This window comes from Saimiri boliviensis, chromosome 13 (genome assembly GCF_048565385.1).
Source record: "Saimiri boliviensis isolate mSaiBol1 chromosome 13, mSaiBol1.pri, whole genome shotgun sequence".
NCBI lineage: Eukaryota > Metazoa > Chordata > Mammalia > Primates > Cebidae > Saimiri > Saimiri boliviensis.
This window is the reverse complement of record NC_133461.1, coordinates 54,044,907-54,071,050: the sequence shown is the minus strand read 5'-3', so window position 1 is coordinate 54,071,050 and position 26,144 is coordinate 54,044,907. Positions and strand designations below refer to the sequence as shown.

At 44.7% G+C, this 26,144-nt stretch overlaps 1 protein-coding gene across 2 annotated transcripts in view; it reads left to right on the top strand.

Annotated features, from left to right (window-relative positions):
- Positions 1 to 13,707: 13,707 nt before the first annotated feature.
- Positions 13,708 to 26,144, top strand: part of RMC1 (regulator of MON1-CCZ1) — a 29,769-nt gene continuing 17,332 nt past the window's right edge. Inside the window, exons 1-5 of one of the 2 annotated variants that reach the window (XM_039463632.2) lie at positions 13,708 to 13,932; positions 15,181 to 15,257; positions 18,536 to 18,620; positions 19,555 to 19,611; positions 20,719 to 20,805. In XM_039463632.2, the coding sequence (XP_039319566.2) occupies positions 13,831 to 13,932; positions 15,181 to 15,257; positions 18,536 to 18,620; positions 19,555 to 19,611; positions 20,719 to 20,805 (408 nt within the window). In that variant the 5' untranslated portion in view covers positions 13,708 to 13,830. Of the gene's footprint in view, positions 13,933 to 15,180; positions 15,258 to 18,535; positions 18,621 to 19,554; positions 19,612 to 20,718; positions 20,806 to 26,144 lie in introns of those variants that run through there. The other variant, XM_074383679.1, reaches the window with a different exon arrangement.

The following is a 26,144-nucleotide window of genomic DNA, read 5'->3' as shown; positions in this document are numbered from 1 at the left end:
AATTTGCCTTAAAAACGTTTTCTCAGTTTTTCAGCTTCTTAGCTTTCCCTTTCTGTTCAGCATCTCGACCTCTTAGTCACTGCCTTCAAAGCAGCAAGTTCATTGTGGAGCAAAATGGCAGCAAATGGCAGCCTCTGGCTGGGTGAAGTGGCTCATGCCTGTAATCCCAGCACCATGGGAGGCTAAGGCAGTTGGATCACTTGAGGTCATGAGTGCGAGACCAGCCTGGCCAACATGGTGAAACCGTGTCTCTAGTAAAGATAGAAAAAAATTAGCCAGGTGTGGTGGCACGTGCCTGTAATCCCAGCTACTCAGAAGGCTGAGGCAGGATAATTGCTTGAACCTGGGAGGCGGAGGCTGCAGTGAGCCGAGATCAAGCCATTGCACTACAGCCTGGGCAACAGGGCAAGACTGTCTCAAAAAAAAGTGAGCCTCTCCTTTCCAGGCTTCCTTTTCTACAGAATCACGGCTTCTCAGGTTCTAGCTGCCTTGGTATCTCTCCAGTGTCTTCAGGAAAGGTAAAAGAACTAACTGCCTTCATCATTAATGAAAACGAAGATCCTAATTAATTTGCTCATTGTCGTTTCATATTCTAATGTTTCCGGGTTCCACATGCACCAAAACTTGAGGAATCATGAGAAAAGCTTTTATTTTTTTATTAAAAAAACTTTTATTAGTTTATTAACAGTTCATATTCAGGTTTGAATTTTACAACTAGTGGTCCCCATGTGTTTGTCTGTGAACAGGTGTCAGTTTGACAGCAAATAATCACTTAAGGAGTTTACTAAAAATATACATTCCCAAGCCAGGAGGTGAGAATAGGACACAGGAGACTGAATTTTAAGAAATAGCACTTTTTTCCCTCTTTCTTTCTTTTTTTTTTTTTTTTTTTTTGAGATGGAGTCTTGCTCAGTCACCCAGGCCATAGTGCAGCGGCACAATCTCAGCTCGTCGCAATTTCTGCCGCCTGAGTTCAAGTGATTCTCCTGCCTCAGCCTCCTGAAAAGCTGGGATTACAGGTGTGTGCCACTACACCAGGCTAATTTTTGTATTTTTAGTAGAGATGGGGTTTCATATGTTGAACAGGCTGGTCTTGAACTCCTCACCTCAAGTGATCCACCCACCTTGGCCTCCCAAAGTGCTGGGATTACAGGCATGAACTCACTGTGCCAGGCCAGAAATAGTACTTCTGATGCTCACTAAAGTCTGGTGGTGGGGGGGGAGGGGCACTACTAACCCTGAAATGCAATGAAATTAAAAAGCCCATTGCTGGTTGTCAACTCAATATTCATTTCCATCTTCTTCCCTAATAAAATCTCCAGTTTTCTACAGGGCATGATATACTCAGCTACAAACTTCCTTTCCCAAACTCTCTTGCAGCTAGGGTGGCTACTAGACATAATGTTGGCCAATAAGATGAAACAGAGGTCATGGGGTGAGAGCCCCTAAGAAAGCTCTTTTGCTCTTCACCCTTCCCCTTCTTCCTGCCTGGCGACTGTGGGCCCCATATGAGAAGCAAGCATCCATCTTGCAACTAGGAAGTGATGAGCGTGAGTGGAAGTCACACTCAAGGAATGGATGGCTAAGGGGAGCGAAAGAAGGAGTGTGGATCCTTGAGGCATCATGGAACCTCAGTAACAGGCCTGGACGGATTGCCTGCAGACTTCGTACTCCTGGAGAAGCAATAAAGTCCTGTTTGGTTGTTACTGTGAGTTGCTATTTCTTGTGGTTACTTTCAGTGAATGTAATTCCAGCTGATACAATAGCTGGATGATCAAGACATGGACTAAGATGGAACCATAAAAGACCCAGAATAGCCAAAGCTAGCCTAAGGAAAAAGAGCAAAATTGAAGAAATCACATTATCTGACTTCAAATTATACGACAGAGCTATAGTAATCACAACGGAATGGCACTGGCATAAAAACAGACACACAGACCAATGGAACAGAATAGAAAACCCAGAAATCAATTCGCACACCTAAAGTGAACTCATTTTTGACAAAGGTGCAAAGAACGTAACACTGGGGAAAGGGCAATCTCTTCAATAAATGATGCTGGGGAAACTGGACATCCACATGCAGAAGAATGAAATTAGATCCCTATCTCTCACCATATACAAAAATCAAATCAAAATGGATTAAAGACTTAAATCCAAGACCTCAAACTGTGAAACTACTACAAGAAAATGTTGGGGAAAATCTCCAGGACATTGGTCTGGGTAAAAATTTCTTGAGTAATTCCCCAAAGCACAAGTAACCAAAGCAAAAATGGACAAATGGAATCACATCAAGGTAAAAAGCTTCTGCACAGCAAAGGAAACAATCAACAAAGTGAAGAGACAACCCACAGAATGGGAGAAAATACTACCCATCTGACAAGGGATTAATAACCAGAATATATAAGGAGCTCAAAAAACTCAATAGGAAAAAACCTAGTAATCTGATTTTTAAAATGGGCAAAAGGGCCAGGCACAGTAGCTCCTGTGTGTAATGTCAGCTTGTTGGGAGGCTGAGGCAGGAGGATCATGAGGCTAGTAGTTCAAGACCAGCGTGACCAACATGGGAAAACCCTGTCTCTACCAAAAATACAAAAATTAGCCAGCATGCTGGTGCACCCCTGTAGTCCCAGCTACTCAGGAGGCTGAGGCAGGAGAATCACTTGAACCAGGGAGGTGGAGGTTGCAGTGAGCCAAGATGGTACCACTGTACTTCAGCCTGGGTGACAGAGTGTGACTTTGTTCCAAAAAAAAAAAGGAAGGAAAAAATATGGTGCATATACACAACGGAGTACTATTCAGCCATAAAAAGAATGAGAGCTGGCCAGGCATGGTGGCTCATGCCTATAATCCTAGCACTTTAGGAGGCTGAGGTGGGAGGATCACTTGAACCCAGGAATTTGATACCAGTCTGGGCAACATGGTGAAACCATGTCTCTACAAAAAACAAAAAAAATTAGAGGGGCATGGTGTCGTGCCTGTGGTCCAACCTACTTAGGACGCTGAAGTAGAAGGGTCACCTGAACCATGATTGTACCACTGTACTCTAGCCTGAGTGACAGAGAAAGACTCTGTCCAAAAAAAAAGAAAGAAAAAAGAAAAAAAGGGCTAGTGCCCTTTTCGGCCTTAACCCACCTGTACCCAGGTGATTTTTTTGAAAATTTATTTAAAAAAAAAAAAAAAAGGAAGGCCAGGCGCGGTGGCTCAAGCCCGTAATCCCAGCACTTTGGGAGGCCGAGGCGGGTGGATCACGAGGTCGAGAGATCGAGACCATCCTGGTCAACATGGTGAAACCCCGTCTCTACTAAAAATACAAAAAAATTAGCTGGGCATGGTGGCACGTGCCTGTAATCCCAGCTACTCAGGAGGCTGAGGCAGGAGAATTGCCTGAACCCGGGAGGCGGAGGTTGCGGTGAGCCGAGATCGCGCCATTGCACTCCAGCCTGGGTAACAAGAGTGAAACTCCGTCTCAAAAAAAAAAAAAAAAAAAAAAGAAAAGAAAAGAAAAGAAAAAAAAGGAAAAGAAAAAATACAGAAAAAGAAAAGAAAAGAACAAGATACTATCATTTGCAACAACGTGAATGGAAGTGGAGATCATTAGCAGGATAAATAAGCCAAGCACAGAAAGACAAACCTCACAGGTTCTCTTATTTGTGGGATCTAAATTGAACTCCTGGAGGTAGAGAGTAGAAGGATTGTTACCAGATACTACGAAGGGTAGAAGGGGGCTGGGGGTGGGGGGAAGTGGGGGTTGCTAATGGGTGCCAAAAAACAATTTGAAATAATAAGACCTATTATTTAATAGTACAACAGTTACTTTTGATTTTTTAATTGTACATTTAACCGTTACTTTTAATCGTACATCGCACCACTGCACTCCAGTCATGGTGACAGAGTGACAGTCTCAATAAATAAATACATAAATAAAAATAAAAGTAACTAAGAGTATCAGCCAGGTGTGGTGGCTCACATCTGTAATCCCAGCATTTTGGGAGGCCAAGGCAGGCAGATCACTTGAGGTCAGGGGTTTAAGATCAACCTGGTGAACATGCTGAAATCCTGTCTCTACTAAAAATACCAAAAAAAGAACCAAAAACAATTAACTGGGTGTAGTGGCACGTGCCTGTAATCCCAACTACTTAGGATGCCGAGGCAGGAGAATCACTTCAACCCAGGAGGTGGAGGTTGCATTGAGCCGAGATTGTGCCACTGCACTTTAGCCTGGGTGACAGAGTGAGAATCTGTCTTTAAAAAAAAAAGAGAGAAGAAAAATATCTATAAGAATATACTTGGATTGTTTGTAATACAAAGGATAAATACTTGAGGAAATGAATACCTCATTCTCCATGATATGATTATTATGCATGGCATGCTTGTATCAAAACATTTCTTGTGTCCTATAAATATAAACACCTGTGCACCCACAAAAAGTAAAAATTAAAGAAAACATGGAACAAGAAACGAGAGGGCTTTGTGTAGAATGTCTGCAAAATGATGTGGAGTATACTATACAAACTCTATAATTAACAAAAACCTGGAAGATGCTGGGCACAGTATCTCATGCCTATGATGCTAGCACTTTGGAAGGCCAAGGTAGGTGGATCACTTGAGGTCAGAGTTCGAGACCAGCCTGGCCAACATGGTAAAACCCCATCTCTACTAAAAAATACAAAAATTAGCCAGGCATGGTCGCACATGCCTGTAATCACAACTACTCAGGAGGGTGAGGTACAGGAATCGCTTGAACCCAGGAGGTGGAAGTTGCAGTGAGCCAAGATCATGCCACTGCACTCCAGCCTGGGTGACAGAGCAAGATTCCATCTCAGAAAAAACAAAACAAAAACCTGGAAGAGCTTAAAGATACAATAAAAGCATAGTCCCTTTTATCAACAACCACAAAAAATGAAAGGCTACTAAAAACTTCAGGAAAAACAAGCCAAAAACTTATTATAGTTTGTTTTTTGTTGCTAACAGTATACAATAGACTGGGCAATTTATAAAGAAAAGAAATTTATTCCCTACAGTTCTGAAATCTGAGAAATCCAAGAGCATGGCACTGGCATCTTGTGAGGTCCTTCTTGCTGCATCTTTTTTTTTTTTTTTTTTTTTTTTGAGACAGAGTTTCGCTCTTGTTACCCAGGCTGGAGAGCAATGGTGCGATCTCAGCTCACCGCAACCTCCGCCTCCTGGGCTCAGGCAATGCTGCCTCAGCCTCCTGAGTAGCTGGCATTACAGGCACGCGCCACCATGCCCAGCTAATTTTTTGTATTTTTAGTAGAGACGGGGTTTCACCATGTTGACCAGGATGGTCTAGATCTCTTGACCTCGTGATCCACCCGCCTTGGCCTCCCAAAGTGCTGGGATTACAGGCTTGAGCCACCGCGCCCGGCTCTTGCTGCATCTTAACATGGTGGATGGTATCATGTGATGGGACAGCAAGAGTGTGTGTCAGGTCAGGTCTTTCCTTCTTTTCTCCCTCCCTCCCTTCCTCCCTCCCTCCCTCCCTTCCTTCCTCTCGCTCTCTCTTTCTTTTCCTTCCTTCCTTTCTCTCTTCCTTCCTTCCTCTCTCTTTCCTTTCTCTCTCTCTTTCCTTTCTCTCTCTCTCTTTTCTTTCTTTCCTTTCTTCCCTTCTTCCGTGCTTGCCTGCCTTCCTTCCTTCCGTCTTTCCTTTCTTTCCTTCTTTCCTTCTTTCTTTCTCTTTCTCTTTAGACAGAGTCTCACTCTGTTGCCCAGGCTGGAGTACAGTACAGTGGCACAATCTTGGCTCACTAAAACCTTCACCTCCTGAGTTCCAGTGATTCTCCTGCCTCAGCCTCCCTAGTAGCTGGGACTACAGGTGTGTACCACCATGCCCAGCTAATTTATTTGTATTTTTACTAGAGACTGGGTTTCAACTTCTTGGCCAGGCTGGTCTCAAACTCCTGACCTCTGGTAATCTGCCCTCCCTGCCCTCCCCAAATGCTGGGATTACAGGCGTGAGCCACCACACCTGGCCTCCTCCTTTTCTTATAAGGTCCCCCATCCCATCTTGGAGGCCCTACCATGATGACCTCATCTAATCCTAATTACCTCCCAAAGGCCTCACCTCCAAATACCAACAACATATGAATTTAGGGATTGAGTTTCCAACACATGAAATTTTGAGTACATGTTCAAATCATAGGAAAGCTGTATAAGAAAGTCAGCTTTTAGTAGAAGCAAACCAAAATGTAGCATGGTATTTGAGCAAATGATAGAGGATTTTGACCTTGACATTTGCAACATTCTCTTTCAAACAGTCAAGTTTAGTGACCAAAGATTACATTTCTTTTTCCAAAGACTCAATCATTCCATGGTTCTATATATTGTTAAAAATAATAGTATTTTTGGCAGGTGTGGTGGCTCATGCCTGTATTCCCAGCACTTTGGGAGGCTGAAGTGGGCGGATCACCTGAGGTCAGGAGTTAGAGACCAGCCTCGACAACATGGCAAAACCTTCTCTCTACTAAAAATACAAAAAATAGCCAGGTGTGGGGGCAGATGCCTGTAATCTTAGCTATTCAGGAGGCTGAGGCAGAAGAATTGGTTGAACCCAAGAGGCAGAGGTTGCAGTGAGCCAAGATCACGCCCCTGCACTCCAGCCTGAGTGACAAGAGTGAAAACTCCATCTCAAAAACAAACAAACAAAAATAATAGTATTTTTAACACTATATCCAAGATCAAGGTACCAGCTAAAAAGAAAAAAAGGGGAAAAAACCCCTTTTTTATTACTTTTTTTTAAAAGGTGTGGTCTTGTTGTGTTGCCCAGGCTAGTCTTGAACTACCAGGCTCAAGTATTCTCCTGCCTCAGCCTCCCAAGTAGTTGAGACTATAGGTGTATCCCACTGTGCCTGACTTTTAAAATTTTAGAATTAATCTTTTTTTTTTTTTTTTTGAGACAGAGTTTCGCTCTTGTTACCCAGGCTGGAGTGCAATGGCGCGATCTCGGCTCACCGCAACCTCCACCTCCTGGGTTCAGGCAATTCTCCTGCCTCAGCCTCCTGAGTAGCTGGGATTACAGGCACGCACCACCATGCCCAGCTAATTTTTTGTATTTTTAGTAGAGACGGGGTTTCACCATGTTGACCAGGATGGTCTCAATCTCTTGACCTTGTGATCCACCCGCCTCGGCCTCCCAAAGTGCTGGGATTACAGGTGTGAGCCACAGCGCCCGGCCTAGAATTAATCTTTATACAAGTCACTGAATTTATACCTATGGAACATAAATGTCCTAAACCTTAACAATGTGTATTAGTGTTCTCCAGTGAAAGAGAATATATATATATATATTTGGAATATATATATATAAATACAAAAATTAGCCAAAAAGAGAGAATTCTTGGCTGGGCGCAGTAGCTCACGCTTGTAATCCTAGCACTTTGGGAGGCCAAGGCAGGCAGATCACAATGTCAGGAGTTCAAAACCAACTCACGGCAGCTTCCACCTCGTGGTTTCGAGCAATTTTTCTGCCTCAGCCTCCCGGGTAGCTGGGATTACATGCGTGCACCACCACACCCAGCTAATTATTGTATTTTTAGTAGAGATGGGGGTTTGCCATGTTGGCCAGGCTGGGCTTGAACTCCTGACCTCAGGTAATATGCCCACCTGAGCCTCCCAAATTGCTGGCCATGCCTGGTGTTTTTATAGCAGGTGTGTTAATCTGTTCTTGTGCCCCTATAAAGAAACCCCTAAGGCTGGGTGATTTATAAAGAAAAGAGGTTTAATTGGCAGTTCAACAGGCTGTATAGGAAGTGTGGTGCTAGTGAAGAGGAGCTGACATCTCACTTGGCAAGAGTTGGGGCAAAAGAGAGAGCGGGGAGGAGGTACCACAAGCAGACCTCAGGAGAACTCACTTTCTATCAGGAGGACAACACCCAGGGAGTGGCTATAAGCCATGCATGAGAAATTTGCCTCCATGATCCAGTCACCTCCAACCACATCCCACCTTTGGTATTGGGGATTGGATTACAATTCAACATGAGATTCAGAGGGGATAACATTCAAACATCTTCAGGAAATAACAGATATTCCTGAAGCTGATGAAACAAGGTAAGTATATGAGAGTTATGCAGTGACCATTAGGGCTAAGACCAGAAATTGGTAACAATGGTTTCTTCTGGGTCATGACACTGACAATTGCTGGGGAAGAGGGAGAGATTTTTTTTCACTTGTTATTTTTGCATACTATTGACATTCTTTAACATGCATGCATTTCTTTCATATTACAGTATAGTGTGATTTTATTTTGGAATTTTTGACTCCTTGGAGTCTGATAACTAGCTTGGTCTGGGGAGCCATTGAACTAGACAGTCTCTGGAAATGTCTTGGAGCTTAAAACTCCGGTGACCCCAGTGGAGTCACAGGTAGGGGCATAGTGCCTACTGGTAGTTCCAGGGGTTTTAATGTAAAAACAGGTCTTTAGATTTTTTTTTTTTCTTAAATGTTTGCTTAAATAGTCTTCCAAGACAGCTACATGCAATTAAAAGAACAATGTTTTGAGATTGCTTAATGAGTCTTTTAAAATACAAGTTTTGGCAGGGCGCAGTGGCTCACGCCTGTAACCCCAGCACTTTGGGAGGCCAAGGTGGGCTGATTACCTGAGGTTGCGAGTTCAAGACAAGCCTGACCAATGTGGAGAAACCCCGTTTCTACCAAAACTACGAAATTAGCTGGGTGTGGTAGCACATGCCTGTAATCCCAGCTACTCAGGAGGCTGAGGCAGGAGAATCACTTGAACCTGGGAGGCAGAGGTTGTGGTGAGCCAAGATTGCACTCCAGCCTGGGCAACAAGAGCAAAAATCTGTCTCAAAAACAAACAAACAAACAAAACAAAACAAAACAAAAACAAGTTTTTATTCTCAATGAAAGTGAATTTAACTTATTTAATTTTATTTAAAAATTATTCCCAGGTCTAGCTTTGACTTTAAAAAGTGAATTTTAATTGGCAAATGTGAATTATTCCGATTTGTATTATAAACTAAAAATTTTTCTCTGAAAGTCAAATCAAGAGCAGGGGAAAGCATGCCAATAATCAAAAGAAACCAGAACAGAGGTACAGCTTTGCATTCTTTTTTCAACTTAATATTTAAAGATGTAACCACCCAATGGGTTCACTTTGCCGGCTGCCTAGACAGAGCCAATTTATCAAGACAGGGGAATTGCACTGGAGATAGAGTAATTCACACAGAGCTGGCTGTGAGGAGACAGTTTTAGTATTATTCAAATCAGTCTCTCTGAGCATATGGGGATCAGAGTTTTTAAAGATAATTTGGTACAGGGCATGGTGGTCACAACTATAATCCCGGCACTTTGGGAGGCTGAGGCAAGCGGATCACCTGAGATCAGAAGTTCAAGAACAGCCTGGCCAACATAGTGAAACTGTCTCTACTAAAAATATAAAAAATTATCCTGGGGTAGTGGCACGTGCTCAGGGTCATCAGGTCAGGTCAGGTGGGTCAGGGCTCAGTGTGTGACCAGGGCTCAGTACGTGACTGGGTGTAAACCCAGCTACTTTGAGACTGAGGCTGGAGAATCGCTTGAACCCAGGAGGCAGAGGTTGCAGTGAGCCGAGAATGCACCACTGCACTCCAGCCTGGGCAACAAAGAGAGACCGTCTCAAAACAAACAAACAAACAAAATTTGGCAGGTAGGGGCTTAGGAAGTGGGGAGTGCTGATTGGTCAGGTTGGAGATGGACTCACAGGGGGGTCAAAGAGAGGTTTTCTTGCTGTCTTCTACTCCTAGATGGGATGGCAGAATTGATTGGGCCAGATTACGGGTCTGGAGGGTGTCAGCCGAACTATACAGTGCAGGATCTACAAAATACCTCCAGCACTGATCTTAGGTTTTACAATAGTGATGTTACCCCCAGAAGCAATTTGGGGAGGTTGAGACTCTTGGAGCCAGAGGCTGCATGGCCCCTAAACTGTAATTTCTAATCTTGTAGATACCTTGTTAGTTCTGGAAAGGCAGACTGGTCCCCAGGCAAGAAGGGGGTCTTTTCAGGAAAGGGCTATTATCAAATTTGTTTCAAAGTCACATTATGAACTGAATTCCTTCCCAAATGCCCAGGAATGAACAAGGACAGCTTAAAGGTTAGAAGCAAGATGGAGTCAGTTAGGTCTGATCTCTTTCACTGTTGTAACTTCCTCACTTGAAATTTTTGCAAAGGCAGTTTCAAAGACACAGCAGAAACCTCTGTTACATAAACAACAGAAATGAGAAAGAAAGTATCTGACTCAGTAGCAAACAAAATCCACAGAAAGAATGTTCTGAGAACAGAAGGTAGGGATATGATAGATCACATGATCAGGCCAGGTAGGGATATGATAGAAAGAAAATTCTCATCAAATTCAAATTCTGGCCAGTCCTTTATGGTGATTTCCATAGTGATATTAGGCACTTTAAAATATGACTTTGGTAACACATGGAATCTCAAAGTAGAAATATCTGTTGTCTATTTTTAAAAGGACTATTTGGAGAGTTTTGATGTTTATCAATGAGAAGTTTTTTTTTTTTTTTTAATTTTTTAAATTTATGAAGAATAGGGAATCCTATAAGGGAATGGGACAAATAACCACACTGTTTTAACGCAGAAAACAGTTTGTAACAGAAAGAGATAGCTCATGGGGAAATAAAGACTTTGTTCTGGACCCTTTAGATTCTGCAGGGCCTGCAGTGGCTTCAAGATGCCCTAGCATCTCCTGGGCCCCCACCCCCTGTCAAGATTACTGTGGTCAGGGCCTCTTGCCCATGGCCAGTGTATTAGTCTGCTTGGGTTGCTACAACAAGATACCACACACTGGGGTGAAAACATTTATTTTCTCAGTTTTGGAGGCTCAGAAGTCCTAGATCAGGGTGCCAGCAGCGTTACTTCCTGTGAGGTGGTTCTTCTTGGCCTGTAGGTGGCGCCTTCTTGCCTTGTCTTCACCTGGGCGGCCCCTCAGTCTGTGTGTCTACATGGAATCTTCTCTTGTAAAGAAACCAGTGGTCTGGCGCAGTGGCTCATGCCTGTAATCCCAGCACTTTGGGAGGCCGAGGAGGGCGGATCATGAGGTCAGGAGTTCAAGATCAGCTTAACCAACATGGTGAGACAAGCCTGACCAATATGGTGAAACCCTGTCTCTACCAACAAAACAAACAAAAAAGGAAAATTAGCCCGGCAAGTGGTGCACTACGCCTGTAATCCCAGCTACTTGGGAGCCTAAGGCAGGAGAATCTCTTGAATCTGGGAGGCAGAGGTTGCACTCCTGCCTGGGCAATAGAGCGAGACTCCATCTCAAAGAAACAAAAACCCACTAGTCCTATTGGATCAGGGTCCATCATTTTACCTTAAAAACCTCTTTAAGGGCCTTATCTCCAAATAATAATACGCTTTGAAGTATCATGGGTTAGTACCTCAACATCTGAATTCTGAGAGGACACACTTCAGCCCATAACATCCGAGTAGACTGCAGTGCTGCGTGTAGACTCAAGGCGAACTGCAAAACAATCAAGCCTGACTCTTAGGACAAAAACATTGGCCAGAGTCAACTGAACTGAATTCTCTGGAAAGGACCGGATGCTTGGTGTCAAAAAAAAAAAAAAAAAAAAGACCACGGTCTTTTCTAAGTGTGATGCATGCACACACACATGTGCGTGCACACATACACTGCACTGCTGCCCTGCCCTTGGCAGACTCCTGTGGGGTTATGTTCAAAATATGCACTTCTGTGGAGTAGCTTGGGTTTTCTTGGAAGTCCTCTCTCTAAACTTCTACCTAAGCTGACGGCCTGTTCCTGCTTGAGCATGAGGGATGGGAGGTGGGATGAGTCAACACTGACTCCTGTTCGCTGTGAAGCAGAAGAAGGCAGCGATAGCCAGACAGGGACGTGTTTCAGGGAAGTTCTCTGTTTTCAGTTCTGTTTTTGTTTTGTTTTTAAAATGAAAGAGATGAGCAAATATAAAGGCTGCTTCTAGGAGCAGGATTTGAGAAGTTCCCTACATGAGAGAAACAGTGGATGGTCAATGCTGCAGGTTTTCTGAGAAGGTGAAAGATGGAATTCATTTAAAAAATTTTTTATTTTATTTTATTTTTTGAGTCAGAGTCTTGCTCTGTCACCCAGGCTGGAGTGCAGCGGTGCAATCTCTGCTCACTGCAACTTCCGCCTCCTGGGTTCAAGCAATTCTCCTGCTTCAGCCTCCCAAGTAGCTGGGATTACAGGCACCTGCCGCCACACGTGGCTTTTTTTTTTTTTTTTTTTTTTTTTTTTTTTTGTATTTTTAGTAGAGATGGGGTTTCACCATGTTGGCCAGGCTGGTTTCAAACTCTTGACCTCAGGTGATCCACCCACCTCGGCTTCCCAAAGTGCTAGGATTACAGGCGTGAGCCACTGTGGTTGGCCGAAAGATGGAATTCAAAGAAGTGCTGGTAAGTCACTCTGGTATTTGCAAAAAATAAAAATAAATAAAAATAGAGTTTGGGCCAGGCACGGTGGCTCATGCCTGTAATCCCAGCACTTTGGGAGGCCGAGGTGGGCAGATCACCTGAGGTCAGGAGTTCAAGACCAGCCTGACCAGCATGGAGAAACCCCGTGATTGCACCATTGCACTCTAGCCTGGGCAGAGAGAGGCTCTGTCTCCCAAACAAACAAACAAGAGGGGTTAACATGGTAACTTTTATGTGTCTTACCAAGTCAAAAGGCTTGCTGACCCACAGTCGAAATTAGGTTTTCCTGTTAGTATGAAGGAGTGAAGGACGTGCTATCCCAAAATACGTCCAAAAATTGGTATATTGAGTTGAAAACACTGGAGAAATGTAGTTTCAGAAAGGGCTAGATGTCCTGTCTTTTTCCCACAGGGAAGAAGCCATTAAGATTCCTCTGAGAGCAGTACCCTCTCTGTACCTGGGCCAGAAAACAGCCCTTATCACCAGAGACTGGGAGTTGGGGGCTGCAATGCACCTGAATACACGAACTTCCCAAGTAACCCTTATCTTCCACTACAACCCCCCGTATTTCTCCCAGTGACTCCCTTAGAAATGCATCGCTCCTAGCCAGGGGCCTTTTGTGCTGTCTTCTTCTCCAACGCGTCATTCTTTGTCTAAAAAGTATAAAAGCATCTTGCTTTGGCCACTTCTTCAGACTTCACTCTCTTTTAAAGAGTCCCATGAAAAACCAATAAAGGGTGTGTGGGCTTTTGTTTTGCTTATCTGCCTCGTGACAATTCAGTTTCTGGCTCCAGCGGAAGAGCCGGCCAAAGCGCTGAGGGGGCTAGAGACGGTCTCCGGCGCCCCCGCACCTGCTCAGCGAGCCTTCGGCTCCTTCTCCCACACGAAACTCCCAGAGCGGGGAACCTGCCGCGGGAGGCGCTCGGGAAATTCTCCCTAAAGCATGGTGGAGCTTTTTCTAGGCCGGGGACGGTCCCACGCTACGGGACACGTTGGGGCGGGGGCGACCGAACCGCGCAGAGGAACCCGCAGCAGCGTAGGGTTGGCTGCCCAGCGGCCCTCGGTCCGCGCTGCACCACGCGGGCTTCCGGGTCACGCCGCCGCGCTCCTCCCGCCCTCGGGAAAAGGGGAGGAGCCACACGAGCCAGGCAGGGCGCGGTTACTGTCGGTGGGCCCCACCGCAGCCAGACTGCCCGTTTAAGTGCAGAGGGCCGCGGGTCACGTGGTGGGCGGGGTGGGGGCGTGGCACCAGGAAACCGCGTCCGCGCCAGGCCCAGACCGGCAGTCGCCGCCGCCGTCGCCGCCGCAGTTCAGGCTGGGCTCCGCCGCGCGTTCCGTTCCACGCTGGCGACCGCCCCGGGGTCCTCCGCCGCCACAGCAGCGCCCGCCATGGGCGAGGAGGACTACTACCTGGAGCTGTGCGAGCGGCCGGTACAATTCGAGAAGGCGAACCCTGTCAACTGCGTCTTCTTCGATGAGGCCAACAAGCAGGTCCGGCGAGCCGGCGCCTTCCTCCTCCGCGCGGCCCTGCCGGGGTCGTGGACGCGCCGAGGCCAGTCCCGCGCGACCGGGCCCGAGCGTCTCCTCCTGTCCCGTCCCGTCTCAGCTCAGGAGGCGGCGCGCGCTCCTTCCCTGTTGGGTGGGCTCCGCTGAGGCCAGGTGTCCTCGCAGGTGACCCCGGGGCTGGACTCCCGAGCCCTCAGCGCAAACGCAGTGACCCCGTGACCGATGTCTCACCTGTTGGCGCCCCCGTCTCATTTAGGCTTCTTTTGTTATCTTTGTCATTACTCTCACGGTCAAGGGTTTCGGTTGAGATTTTCATTTTCCTCGGAATTTTGTAAAGGGGGAGAAGGCTGTACTTCAAGTGCATCAGCCTTAGAACTTGCAACCTCGGGCCGGGCGCGGTGGCTCAAGCCTGTAATCCCAGCACTTTGGGAGGCAGAGGCGGTTTGATCACGAGGTTAAGAGATCGAGACCAGCCTGGTCAGCATGGTGAAACCCCGTCTCTACTAAAAATACAAAAAATTAGCTGGGCATGGTGGCGCGTGCCTGTAATCCCAGCTACTCAGGAGGCTGAGGCAGGAGAATTGCCTGAACCCAGGAGGCGGAGGTTGCAGTGAGCCGAGATCGCGCCATTGCACTCCAGCCTGGGTAACAAGAGTGAAACTCCGTCTCAAAAAAAAAAAATAACTTGCAACCTGGGGGACCCGACCTGGTGTGGCACGGTGGGCCACAGTCAGAGTGGCAGCCTTTTCGTTCTCTGCCCTTGTTTTTTTTTTTTTTTTTTTGGAGTCGGAGTTTCGGTCTTCTTACCCAGGCTGGAGTGCAATGGCGCGATGTCGGCTCACCGCAACCTCCGTCTCCCGGGTTCAAGCAATTCTGCTGCCTCAGCCTCCCGAGCTGGGACTACAGGCGCACGCCACCATGCCCAGCTAATTTTTGTATTTTTAGTAGAGACAGTGTTTCACCATGTTGACCAGGATGGTCTCGATCTCTGGACCTCGTGATCCACTCGCCTCGGCCTCCCAAAGTTCTGGGATTATAGGCGTGAGCCACCGCGCGCGGCCTCTTGTTTTTAAAAATCACCTGAACAGCCAAATGTCTATACCTTCATGTGTGCCATGTTACTTCCTTTGAACCGAGGGTGAGGTATAGCAGAAATAATCGCTTGCAGATTGGCTTATGAGTTTAGATCGTTTAAGAGTTCAGACTATTAACCTTGCTGCTTTTCCCTCTCAGGTTTTTGCTGTTCGATCTGGTGGAGCTACTGGTGTGGTAGTTAAAGGCCCAGATGATAGGAATCCCATCTCCTTTAGGTAACGGTATAGACACTTTCAGATCATTTTATCATGTAAACAGAATAGTGTTTTTCTAATTCAAAAAGGTTTTTTATAATTTTGTCATTGGACTGCCCTAAGAGGTCTGAAGTGTGTGTGTGCTCACATGGAATCCCTGTCTGTAGGGAGAGTCTTGGCACATCCTAGCACATCTTGATAGAGTGGAATATCTGGAGCAGTTGATTTGGGAGCCAAATACTTCAAAAGTGGGGCACCCACTTCCTGGCACTGGAAATTAACAAGTCAGCGTGATGATGTGCCCATTTCTGGTTTGTTCACAGAGGAAGGCCTTCATTTCTTTAGCCCAGGTCTTTCCACAGTGGCAGGTGGAGGAGAATCATTGTTTCTCAAGTAATAATATAAGAAAATCATGGCCTCCACTATACTTAAGGTGACTGCATGGTCCCAGTTCGCACTGTTGAACAAGTGTAATGATAAGTAGTGTCCCCTTTCACTTTCAGAAGTGTCTCAATTTGGATGATAAACTGTCTGGTCACTTTAATGCTGATGTTTACAGAAGGTGAAAGTACAATGTAGGCCTTCAATTCAGTGGTGACTTAAAAAATTTTACTGTTGGCCTGCGTTAATGGGAAATTGTCCTACCCCCCCCACCCTTTTTTTTTGTTAAGAGAGACTCCTTGTGCTCCCAAGGCTGGAGTGATAGTGGTGCAATCTCGGCTCACTGCAGCCTCTGCCTCCTGGGTTCAAGTGATTCTCGTACTTCTGCCTCCCGTGTAGCTGGGATTACAGGCGCCCACCACCATGCCTGGCTAATTTTTGTATTTTTTTTTCTTTTTTAGAAACGAGGTTTAACCATGCTAGCCAGGATGGTCTTGATCTCCTGATCTCATGATCTACCCGCCTCGGCCTCCCAAAGTGCTGGGATTACAGGTGTGAGCCACCACACCCAGCATTTTGGTATTTTTTTGTAGAGATGAGGTTTCACTATGTTGGCCAGGCTGGTGTTGAACTCCTGACCTCAAGTGGTCAGCCCAGCTTGGCCTCCCAAATTGCTGGGATTTCAGGCATGAGCCACTGCACCTGGCCGGGAAACCGTCTTTGAAGTAGAACGTGCATCGAGCTTTTTCTTTTATTATCATGCCTTGGGCAAACATTGCAGCCCCTGTGCTAGGCATCTGGCATGTGAGGACTTTAAATTCGTCTGGCCCCTTGTGGAGAGCTCATAAATTTAGTGTGGGAGACAAATGCTGTTCACTGTGATAAGTGTTCAGAACGTGAGAATGCAGAAGAGATGTGCTGTTTATCTCGGGATGGCCTAGGGAAGACCTCTGCCCAGGAGTGGGAAGGCATCAGAAGGGAACCAGCCGTTGAGCAAGGTTTTATTTATTTTATGTTTTATTTTATTTATGTCATGACGGATTCTTGCTCTGATGCCCATGCTGGAGTGCAGTTGCTGGATCTTGGCTCACTGCAACTTCTGCCTCTCGGGTTCAAGTGATTCTCCCGCCTCAGCCTCCCAAGTAGCTGGGATTACAGGCACCTGCCACTATGTCCTGCTAATTTTTTATATTTTTAGTAGAGACGGGATTTCACCATGTTGACCAGGCTGGTTTCGAACTCCCGACCTCAAGTGATCTGCCCACCTTGGCCCCCCACAGTGCTAGGATTACAGGTGTGAGCCGCTGCACCTAGCCTGAGCAAGGTTTTAAAGTATGGATGGGGAGTGAGCATGGTGTTTTGGGGAACTCTGGGTCTGTGTAACTCAAGGTTACATGGGGTATCTCTACGGGGAAGGGGAAATAGTGGTGGTGTGGCCTCTGGCAGGGACCAGCTTGAACCTTACATATTCCACTGTGGAATTAGAGCTTTATCTTGTTATTGAAACTTGTCAGGTGGGGTATGGGATGATTGTGTCAGTGTTTGGAAAGATCATTCTGTTCACAGCATGGAGGCTGGCTTAATTGGGAGCCTGTCAGAGTTAGGGATACCATGAAGAGTAGCAGCCAGATGAGCCAGGCATGGTGAAGACCAGAGCTCTGGCGGTATAGAGTGGCATTACATAGGTGATCAAGGGATACTTCAGAAGATTGTTCTCTGGTAAGACTTGGGGGTTGGTTGGGTGTGGAAAAGGAGAGTGAGCCCATGATAATCTAAATTGGGGACTCTGAGAAGTTTATGGGGGGAAGGTACTGAATTTAACTTAAAAAGAGTTTTTAGCCTGGACACAGTGGCTCACGCCTATAATCCCAGCACTTTGGGAGGCTGAGGCGGGTGGATCACCTGAGGTCAGAAGTTTGAGACCAGCCTGGCCAATGTGGTGAAACCCCATCTCTGCTAAAAATACAAAAATTAGCCCGGAGGGGTGGCGCGCATCTGTAATCCCACCTACTTGGGGGCTGTCTCTGTCTTGCCCTTTTTCTCCTCACTGGGCCGACAGTACATCTGGGTCTCAGCCCTGGGATCCCTCATAGCCACCTGGAATGGAGGTTTTTGGTGAGGAGTTTCTTTTCCCATTTCCTGATATTTCAAGTAATCACTTGAACCGGAGAGGCAGAGGTTGTAGTGAGCTGAGAGTTTTGACACGTATATACCCATGAAATCATCACCACAATCAAGGCAGTGAGCATGTTCAGACCCTGAAAAGTTTCCTTGAGTCCCTCTGTAATCCATCCCTTGAGTTTGCTTTTTTAAAATGAATTTTTAATTTAAAAAAGTATATATTTGAATAGAGACGGGGTGTCACTGTATTGCCAAAGCTGGGAACTCCTGTGGTCCTCCTGCTTCGTCCTCTCACGAAGCAGGATTACAGGTGTAAGCCACTGTGCCCAGCCGAGTTCACTTTTTAACATCTGTCTGTGGCAGTCATGAGAGACTGTAGTGGAGCCGTTCTGGTGCATCACAGGGCTGCATTATGAATGAGCTGTGAAATGCACGAATAGATACTTCCTTCCAGAAGCTTTGCTGTGAGAGAGAAACAGCAGACATGGAGGAGGCTCCTGTGCAGGTCTGTAGTTGCTTACGTTAGAACAATTCTCAGGTGTCACAGGTGACATGTACATGTGATCTCAATTCTTCAATCACTTGTTACCCATAATACTGTAAGTTTTCCCAGCAAGTTGTTTCCAGCTGGATTTGGTAGTTCGAAAAGAGGTCCTATTGATGGCTTCAAAACGTAATTTTAATTTTAGACTAGAATTTGCTGCCTCCTGAATATAGGTCATGTCTTTTGTCTTTTCTGTAAATTATAGTAGCTAGAATTCGTTTATTTAACTACTAACACATTCTTTCTTCTTAAGAATGGATGACAAAGGAGAAGTGAAGTGCATTAAGTTTTCCTTAGAAAATAAGATATTGGCTGTTCAGAGGACCTCAAAGACTGTGGTAAGACCTTTAAAATATAGTGTTAAAGGGCATTAGAAATACATTTGGGAGAGAGGGAATTGCAAAATTGCAGTGTTAAAGGAAACTTTATTATCTTAGTGTTTAGAAAGGTATAGCTATGTTGCATTGTATTAGAGCCTTCAGAAACGAAAAAGACATTTGAGTGGTTTAAAAAATGACTTTAGTGTGATTTTGAAATTAATTAAAACTTTTTTTTTGAGCCAATCTTTCTTTGTTGCCCAGGTGGGAGTGCAGTGATGTATGTGATCTTGGCTCACTGCAGCCTCAATCTCTCAGGCTCAAGTGATCTTCCCACCTCAGTCTCCCTTAAAATTTTTTAAAAAGTAACTTGGAACTTCATGTGTCTTTTGTATTGCTTGAGAGCTAGCAGCATAGAGTATGTGAGGTATATTTTTGGCTACTTTGTGAATTAGCCTTCTCATCTCTGATTTCTGAGTGCTAGATCTGATAAGAACTGATACTCCCAAGTTGGAGCAGCCTACAGGCACTTTAGGGCTTGTAAATGTTCATCATTGTCTTCTGTAGAGTAAAGGCAGTTAGAAACAGGCAGAATCCTTGACTAGTTTCTTCCATCAGTTCTAAATGTTAAAGTCTTGGGGAAGCCTTTAAGTAAGTGCAGCAACACATTTCTCTGACATCCTTTTGAATTTTCAAAAGAAGTTACTAAACTCTAACTGAATATTTCCATTAACTTAAAAAGAATCGAATAGTAAACCTGATACTGTTTAAGGAGGCAGGTTATCTGAATTGGTCTTTTTATCTTTCCTCTGTTTGGATTTTTTTCAGTTATTTTCTGGTCACTTTTTAAGTTAATACTTTTTTTTTCTTGTCTTGTAGTATGTCAATGTAGGTTGGCAGTACGCTGCCTAATCCAAATTTGTGTGTGTGTGTGTGTGTGTGTTTGTTCTTTCAGGATTTTTGTAACTTTATCCCTGATAATTCCCAGCTGGAATACACACAGGAGTGCAAGGTATGGCCCCAGGCCCTTTCTCAGCTTCTGGCGTCAGTGGTGTTGAGCTGGGTTATGTCATGGAGAGCGGGGTATCGGGGCCTTGGGAGCACAGACTTGAAGTCAGACTGTGCCTCATGCTGATTCCAAAACTGGAGTCAGGCCGGGTGTTTGCTTCGTGACATAGGACAGTTTTCTAAGTTTGAAAGCTTGTTCCTTTGGAGCAGGGAGGGTTCAATGGCTGACGCATGGTGAACACCCAGCAGTGCAAGCCCTTGGGGGCTGTCATCTGTCTTGCCCTTTTTCTCCTCACTGGGCCGCAGCACATCTGGGTCTCAGCCCTGGGGTCCCTCACAGCCACCTGGAATGGAGGTTTTTGGTGAGGAGTTTCTGTTCCTGTTTCCTGATGTTTCCTTTCCTCGATTTGTTGTCTTTGTCTTGTCCTTACGCTTCTTTCTTCCCCCAGGTGTTGATTCTAATCCACAATAATTAGATTTGCTGGTTGTAATAAACTAGGCTAGAGGGAGCTGAGCTAAAAGTGGCAGTGTGGCACCCCGGCTGCTTTCTGCGTCTTTGTGACTGTTTTGGTAAACGGAGTTCAAGGTGGGCTCTTCAGTGAGGAAAGGTGCATCCCCACCACTGAACTCTCTGCCCTGCTGTGGCCCCGTGCAAAGAGGCCCTCAGCCCAGCCCTGTCTGCCCTCAAGCAAGTTGGGTGTGTGTTTCAGGGTCCTCAACCCATTTTGGTCAACACTCACTAAAGACTGTAGGCCTTTGTACATTTATAATAACAGTTTTTAAAATGTGGGTGACTAAGAATGTCAGCAGTATGGTGATTCCTGGAGGTAGAAGCTGCTATCTGTGAGCTCTGGCCAGTTACCTTTCTATAAAACACAGACATCCCCTGTTCTGTTTAGTAGAAGGAATTCAGATTTAGGTTCTTGAATGAAGAGTTATGGGCAAAAATCAGAAACATTGTATTTAAAAGAAAATTTGTTTTGTTAATTAGTAAAGAGTCCAAGGAATTTTCATGAAAGGGTGACAAAGTCCAGAGCATGTTAAGCTTTTGAAGAGAGTTATATATGTTTTTTCTTACTAATTAAAAATATTAAAAAAATTTCTTTCCTAGGCTAAGAATGCCAACATTCTAGGATTCTGCTGGACTAGCTCTACTGAAATTGTCTTCATAACAGATCAAGGAATCGAGTTTTACCAGGTATTATGTTTATCATTTATGCTTGTTGGTAAAAGTTCAGTGATAGCAGTCTGGCAGCCTTTTGAATTCAGTACTGAATTAAATATTTTTTAGAGATGAAATCTTGCTCTGCTGCCCAGGCTGCAGTGCAGTGGCATCATCGTGGCTCACTGTAATCTCAAATTCCTGGGCTCAAGCAATCATCCTGCCTCACTCAGCCTCCTGAGTAGGTGGGACTACAGGCATGTACCACTATGCCTGGCCAGTTTTTAAATTTTTTTATAGAGACGAAGTCTCACTGTGTTGCCCAGGCTGGTTTCAAACTCCTGACCTCAACTCCTGCCTTGGCCTCCCAAAGCGCCGGGATTATAGGCATGAGTTGCGGCACCCAGCTTCAGGGGATTTTATTTACTTATTTTTCCTAATTACAAGTAATACATTAAAAAAAAAAATGGGTTTGGTGCCTCGTGCCTGTAATCCCAGCACTTTGGAAGGTTGAAGTGGGCAGATGGCTTCAGTCCTGGAGTTTGAGACCAGCCAGGGAAACCATAACGAAGTCTCTTATCTACAAAAAATACCAAATATTAGCCAGGAGTGGTTGTGTGTGCCTGTAGTCCCAGCTACTCAGGAGGCTGAAGTGGGAGGATTGCTTGAGCCTGGGAAGTGGGAGGTTGCATGAGCCAAGATCACACCACTGTACTCCAGCCTGGATGACAGAGTGAAACCCCATCTCAAAAAAAAACAAACTCCATTAAAAAATGGGCAAAGGCCACATGTGGTGGCTCATGCCTGAAATCACAACACATTGGGAGGCCACAGCGGGTGGATCATCAGAGGTCAGGAGTTTGAGACCAGCCTGGACAACATGGCAAAACCCTGTCTCTATTAAAAATGCAAAAATTAGCCAGGTGTGGTGGCAGGCACCTGTAATCCCAGCTACTAGAGTGACTGAGGTGGGAGAATTGCTTTAACCCAAGAGGCAGAGGTTGCAGTGAGTTGAGGTGGTGCCACTGCACTCCAGCCTGGGCAACAGAACAAGACTCTGTCTTAAAAAAAAAAAAGGTGGGCAAAGGACATGAACAGACACATTTCAAAAGAAGACATATATGTGACCAAGAAGCATATAAAAAAGCTCAGCATCAGTGATCATTAGAGAAATGGAAATCAAAACCACAATGAGATACCATCTCATACTAGTCAGCATGGCTGTTATCAAAAAGTCTAAGAATAATAGATGCTGGCGAGTTTGTGGAGATAAGGGAACCCTTAGGCACTGTTGCTGGGAGCGTAAATTAGTTCAACTGTGGTGGAAAACAGTATGGCGAGTCCTCAAAGAGCTAAAAGCAGTGCCATTTGACCTAGCAGTTCCATTACTGGGTATATATGCAGAGGAATATATGTTATTTTGCCATAAAGACACGTGCATATGAATGTTCATTGCAGCACTGTTCACAGTATCAAAGATGTGGAATCAACCTAAATGCCCATCAATGACAGATTGGGTAAAGAAAATGTACACATATGCCATGGAATACTATACAGCCGTAAAAATGAACAAGATTATGTTTTTTGTGGGAACATGGATGGAGATGGAGGCCATCATCCGTAACAAACTAACACAGGAACAGAAAACCAAATACCGCATGGTCTCACTTCTAAGTGGGAACTAAATTATGAGAACTTATGAACTATAAGGAAGGAAACAACAGACACTGGGGTCTACTTGAGCAGGGAAGGTGGGAGGAGGAAGAGGAATAGAAAAGATAACTATTGGGTACTGGACTTAATACCTGGGTGATGATGAAATAATCTGTACCACAAACCCCCATGACAGGAGTTTACCTATGTAACAAACCTTCACATCTGCCCCCGAACCTAAAATAAAAGCTTAAAACAAAAAACAACAGAAAACATTCAAACCTTGCAAGGTATGTAATATGGAAAGCAAAAGCTCCCTATAATCCCTAGAAATAATGATTGTGAACTGTTTGGTACATATTCCTCCATTTTTTTTTTCTTTTGAGACAGTTTTTGCTCTTGTTGTCCAGGCTGGAGTGCAATGGCACGATCTTGGCTCACCGTAACCTCTGCCTCCCAGGTTTAAGTGATTCCGCTGCCCCAACCTCCCGTGTAGCTAGGATTACAGGCATGCGCCACCATGCCTGGCTAATTTTGTATTTTTAGTAGAGACGGGGTTTCTCCATGTTGGTCAGGCTAGTCTTGAACTCCCGACCTCAGGTGATCCACCCACCTTGGCTTCCCAAAGTGCTGGGATTACAGGTGTGAGCAACTGCTTCTGGCAATTTTTTAAAATAAATGCATACAAACTTCTTTTTTAACAAAAAGGGAAATGTTGTGTATAAACTTCGACAGCTGTTGTTTTTTTTTTTTTGGTCCAAAGTGTATCTTGGACATCTTTCTATATTTTATTCTGCCTGGCTGGTATTCCACTGTATGGATGGACTGCAGTTTAACCATTTTCTTTTTATTGGACATTGGCTGGTTTTCCCTTTTTTGTGATTACAAATTATCCTTCGGTAACATGCTTGTACACACTTTCTGTTCTTGGGTGAGGCACTTCTTAGAGGAGAAATTGCAGTGTAGGTGTGAACATCTGAAAAGCTAAACTGATATCACCACATTTCTTCTAGACATATGCATTTTCACTAGCAATATAGGAATTCTGCTTTTTGTACCTTTGGGAGAGCTGGATATTATCAGTCTATAGACATTTGCCAATCTGAGAGGTAGAAAGACTGTATTTGAGAATTTCACTCTGTCTCCTGGGCTGGAGTGTAGTAGTACAATCTTGGCTCATGGCAACCTCCACTTCCTGGGATCAAGTGATTCCCTTGCCTCAGCCTCCCAAGTAGCTGGGACTGCAGGCGCACACCACCACGCCTGGCTAATTTCTGTATTTTTAGTAAAGGTAGAGTTTCACTATGTTGGCTGGACTGGTCTTGAACACCTGGCCTCCAATGATCCACCCATCTTGGCCTCCCAAAGTGCTGGGATTACAGGTGTGAGCCACCACGCCCAGCCAAAAGACATTTTAATTTGCCTTTTACATTACTAGGGAAGTAAGCATCTTTTCATTTGTATATTGTCCATTTGTATTTCCTTTTGTGAATTGCCTCTTAAAATTTTTTTATTTTGTAATAATTATTTTGAGACAGGATCTTTCTCTCTCACCCAGGCTGGAGTACAGTGGTACAATCACAGCTCACTGCAGCCTCGACCTTCTAGCCTCAAGTAGTCCTCCCACCTCAGCCTCCTGAGTAGCTGGAACCACAGGTGTGTGCCAGCATGCTCAACCAATTTTTTTTTTTCATTTTTTGTTTATAAAGATGAGGTCTTGCCATGTTGCCTAGACTGGTCTTGAACGCCTAGGCTCAAGCCGTTCTCCCTCCGTGGCTTCCCAAAGTACTGGGATTTATGGGCATGAGCTACTGTATGTGGCCAATAAAGCGTTTTTTACTGTGGTAAAAAAAAAAAAAAAAAAGCATATAACATCATCTTTACTTTTTAAGTGTACAGTTCAGTAGTGTTAGGTATATTCATGCACATGTTATAAAATAGCTCCAGAACCTTTTTCATCTTGGGAAACCGAAACTGTATCCAGTAAACAACTCCCCTTATCCCTCAATCTGTATTTTACTTTCTGTTTTAATGAATGTGACTAGTTGTTGTTTTTTTTTGAGGTGGTGGAGTTTCACTCTGTCACCCAGGCTGGAGTGCATTGGTGTGATCTTGGCTCACAGCAACCTCTGCCTCCTGGATTCTAGCTATTCTCCTGTCTCAGCCTCCCGAGTAGCTGGGATTACAGGTGTGCACCACCACACCTGGGTAATTTTTGTATTTTTGGTAGAGATGGAGTTTCACCATGTTGGCCAGGCTGGTCTTGGACTCCAGACTTCAGGTGATTTGCCCACCTCAGCCTCCCAAAATGCTGGGATTACAGGTGTGAGCCACCATGCCCAACTGATTATAACTACTTTTTATACTTCATATAAGTGAAGTTATACAGTATTTGTCCCTTTGTAATTGGCTTATTTCATCTACCATAATGTCCTCAAGGTACCCCCATACCAAAGCATGTGATAGGGTTTCCTTTATATGGCTGATAATACTACATTGTGTGTATATACCACATTTGTCTCCTCCATTCGTCTGTTGAGGAACATTTAGGTTGCTTCCACCTCTTGGCCATTGTGAATAGTGATGGTTCACTTTTATTTATTTATTTCATTTATTTTATTTAATTTCTCACTGCATTCCTAGAGGAAATAGTGCTGGTTCAATATGGGTATGCAGATATCTCTTCAAGATCCTGTTTTCAGTTTTTTTAGATTTATACCCTGAGTGGGATTGCTGGAACAGATGGTAGGTCTCTTTCTTAATTTCTGAGGGAACTGCTATACTGTTTTCCATACCAGTTAAACCATTTTGCAATCCCTCCAAATGTACAAGGGTCCCACTTTCTCCATATCCTCAGCAACACTTGCTATTTTTTTTTTGATAGTAGCCATCCTAATTGTTTTGATTTGTGTTCTTTGTTGATTAGTGATGTTGAGCACTTTCGTGTGTGTGTTGGCCACTTTGCGTATCATCTTTGGAGAAATGACTGATTCAGGTCATTGTGCCTGTGTGTGTGTGGTTTTTTTTTTTTTAAGACCCCAGCTCAACGCAACCTCTGTTTCCCGGGTTCAAGTGATTCTGCCTCAGCCTCTCAAATAACTGGGATCACAGGCATGTGCCACCACGCCTGTCTAATTTTGTGTTTTTTGTAGAGTCAGAGTTTCTCCATGTTGGTGAGGCTGGTCTTGAACTCTCAACCTCAGGTGGTCTGCCTGCCTCAGCCTTCCAAAGTGCTGGGATTACAGGTGTGAGCCACCGTGCCTGGCACTGTGCTATTTTTAAAATCAAATTATTTGTTGAATTACAGTTTTTTATGTATTCTGATATTAACACCTTAGTGATACGATTTACATGTATTTTCTCTGGATCTGGAGGTTGCCTTTCCACTCTGTGGATTGTGTCCTTTGATGCACCTGCCTGTTTCATCTGTTCCAGCTTCCTGACCTATTGAGTGTGCTGCTGAGATCTCTAAGTTGAACTGATTTAGAGGGTGTTAAGAGTTCTTTCAGGTTTTAATTTTGTTGACCTAATGAAAGCAATATAATTTAGAATGTATGGATAGAGAAAATACAACTGTGTGTTAATGCCATGGTGCTTTGCTGTAGTTCATCATCAGAATCTTAGCAATGACTGGGCTGGCATGGTGGCTCATACCTGTAATCCCAGCACCTTGGGAGGCTGAGGTGAGCAGATCATCTGAGGTCAGGAGTTTGAGACCAGCC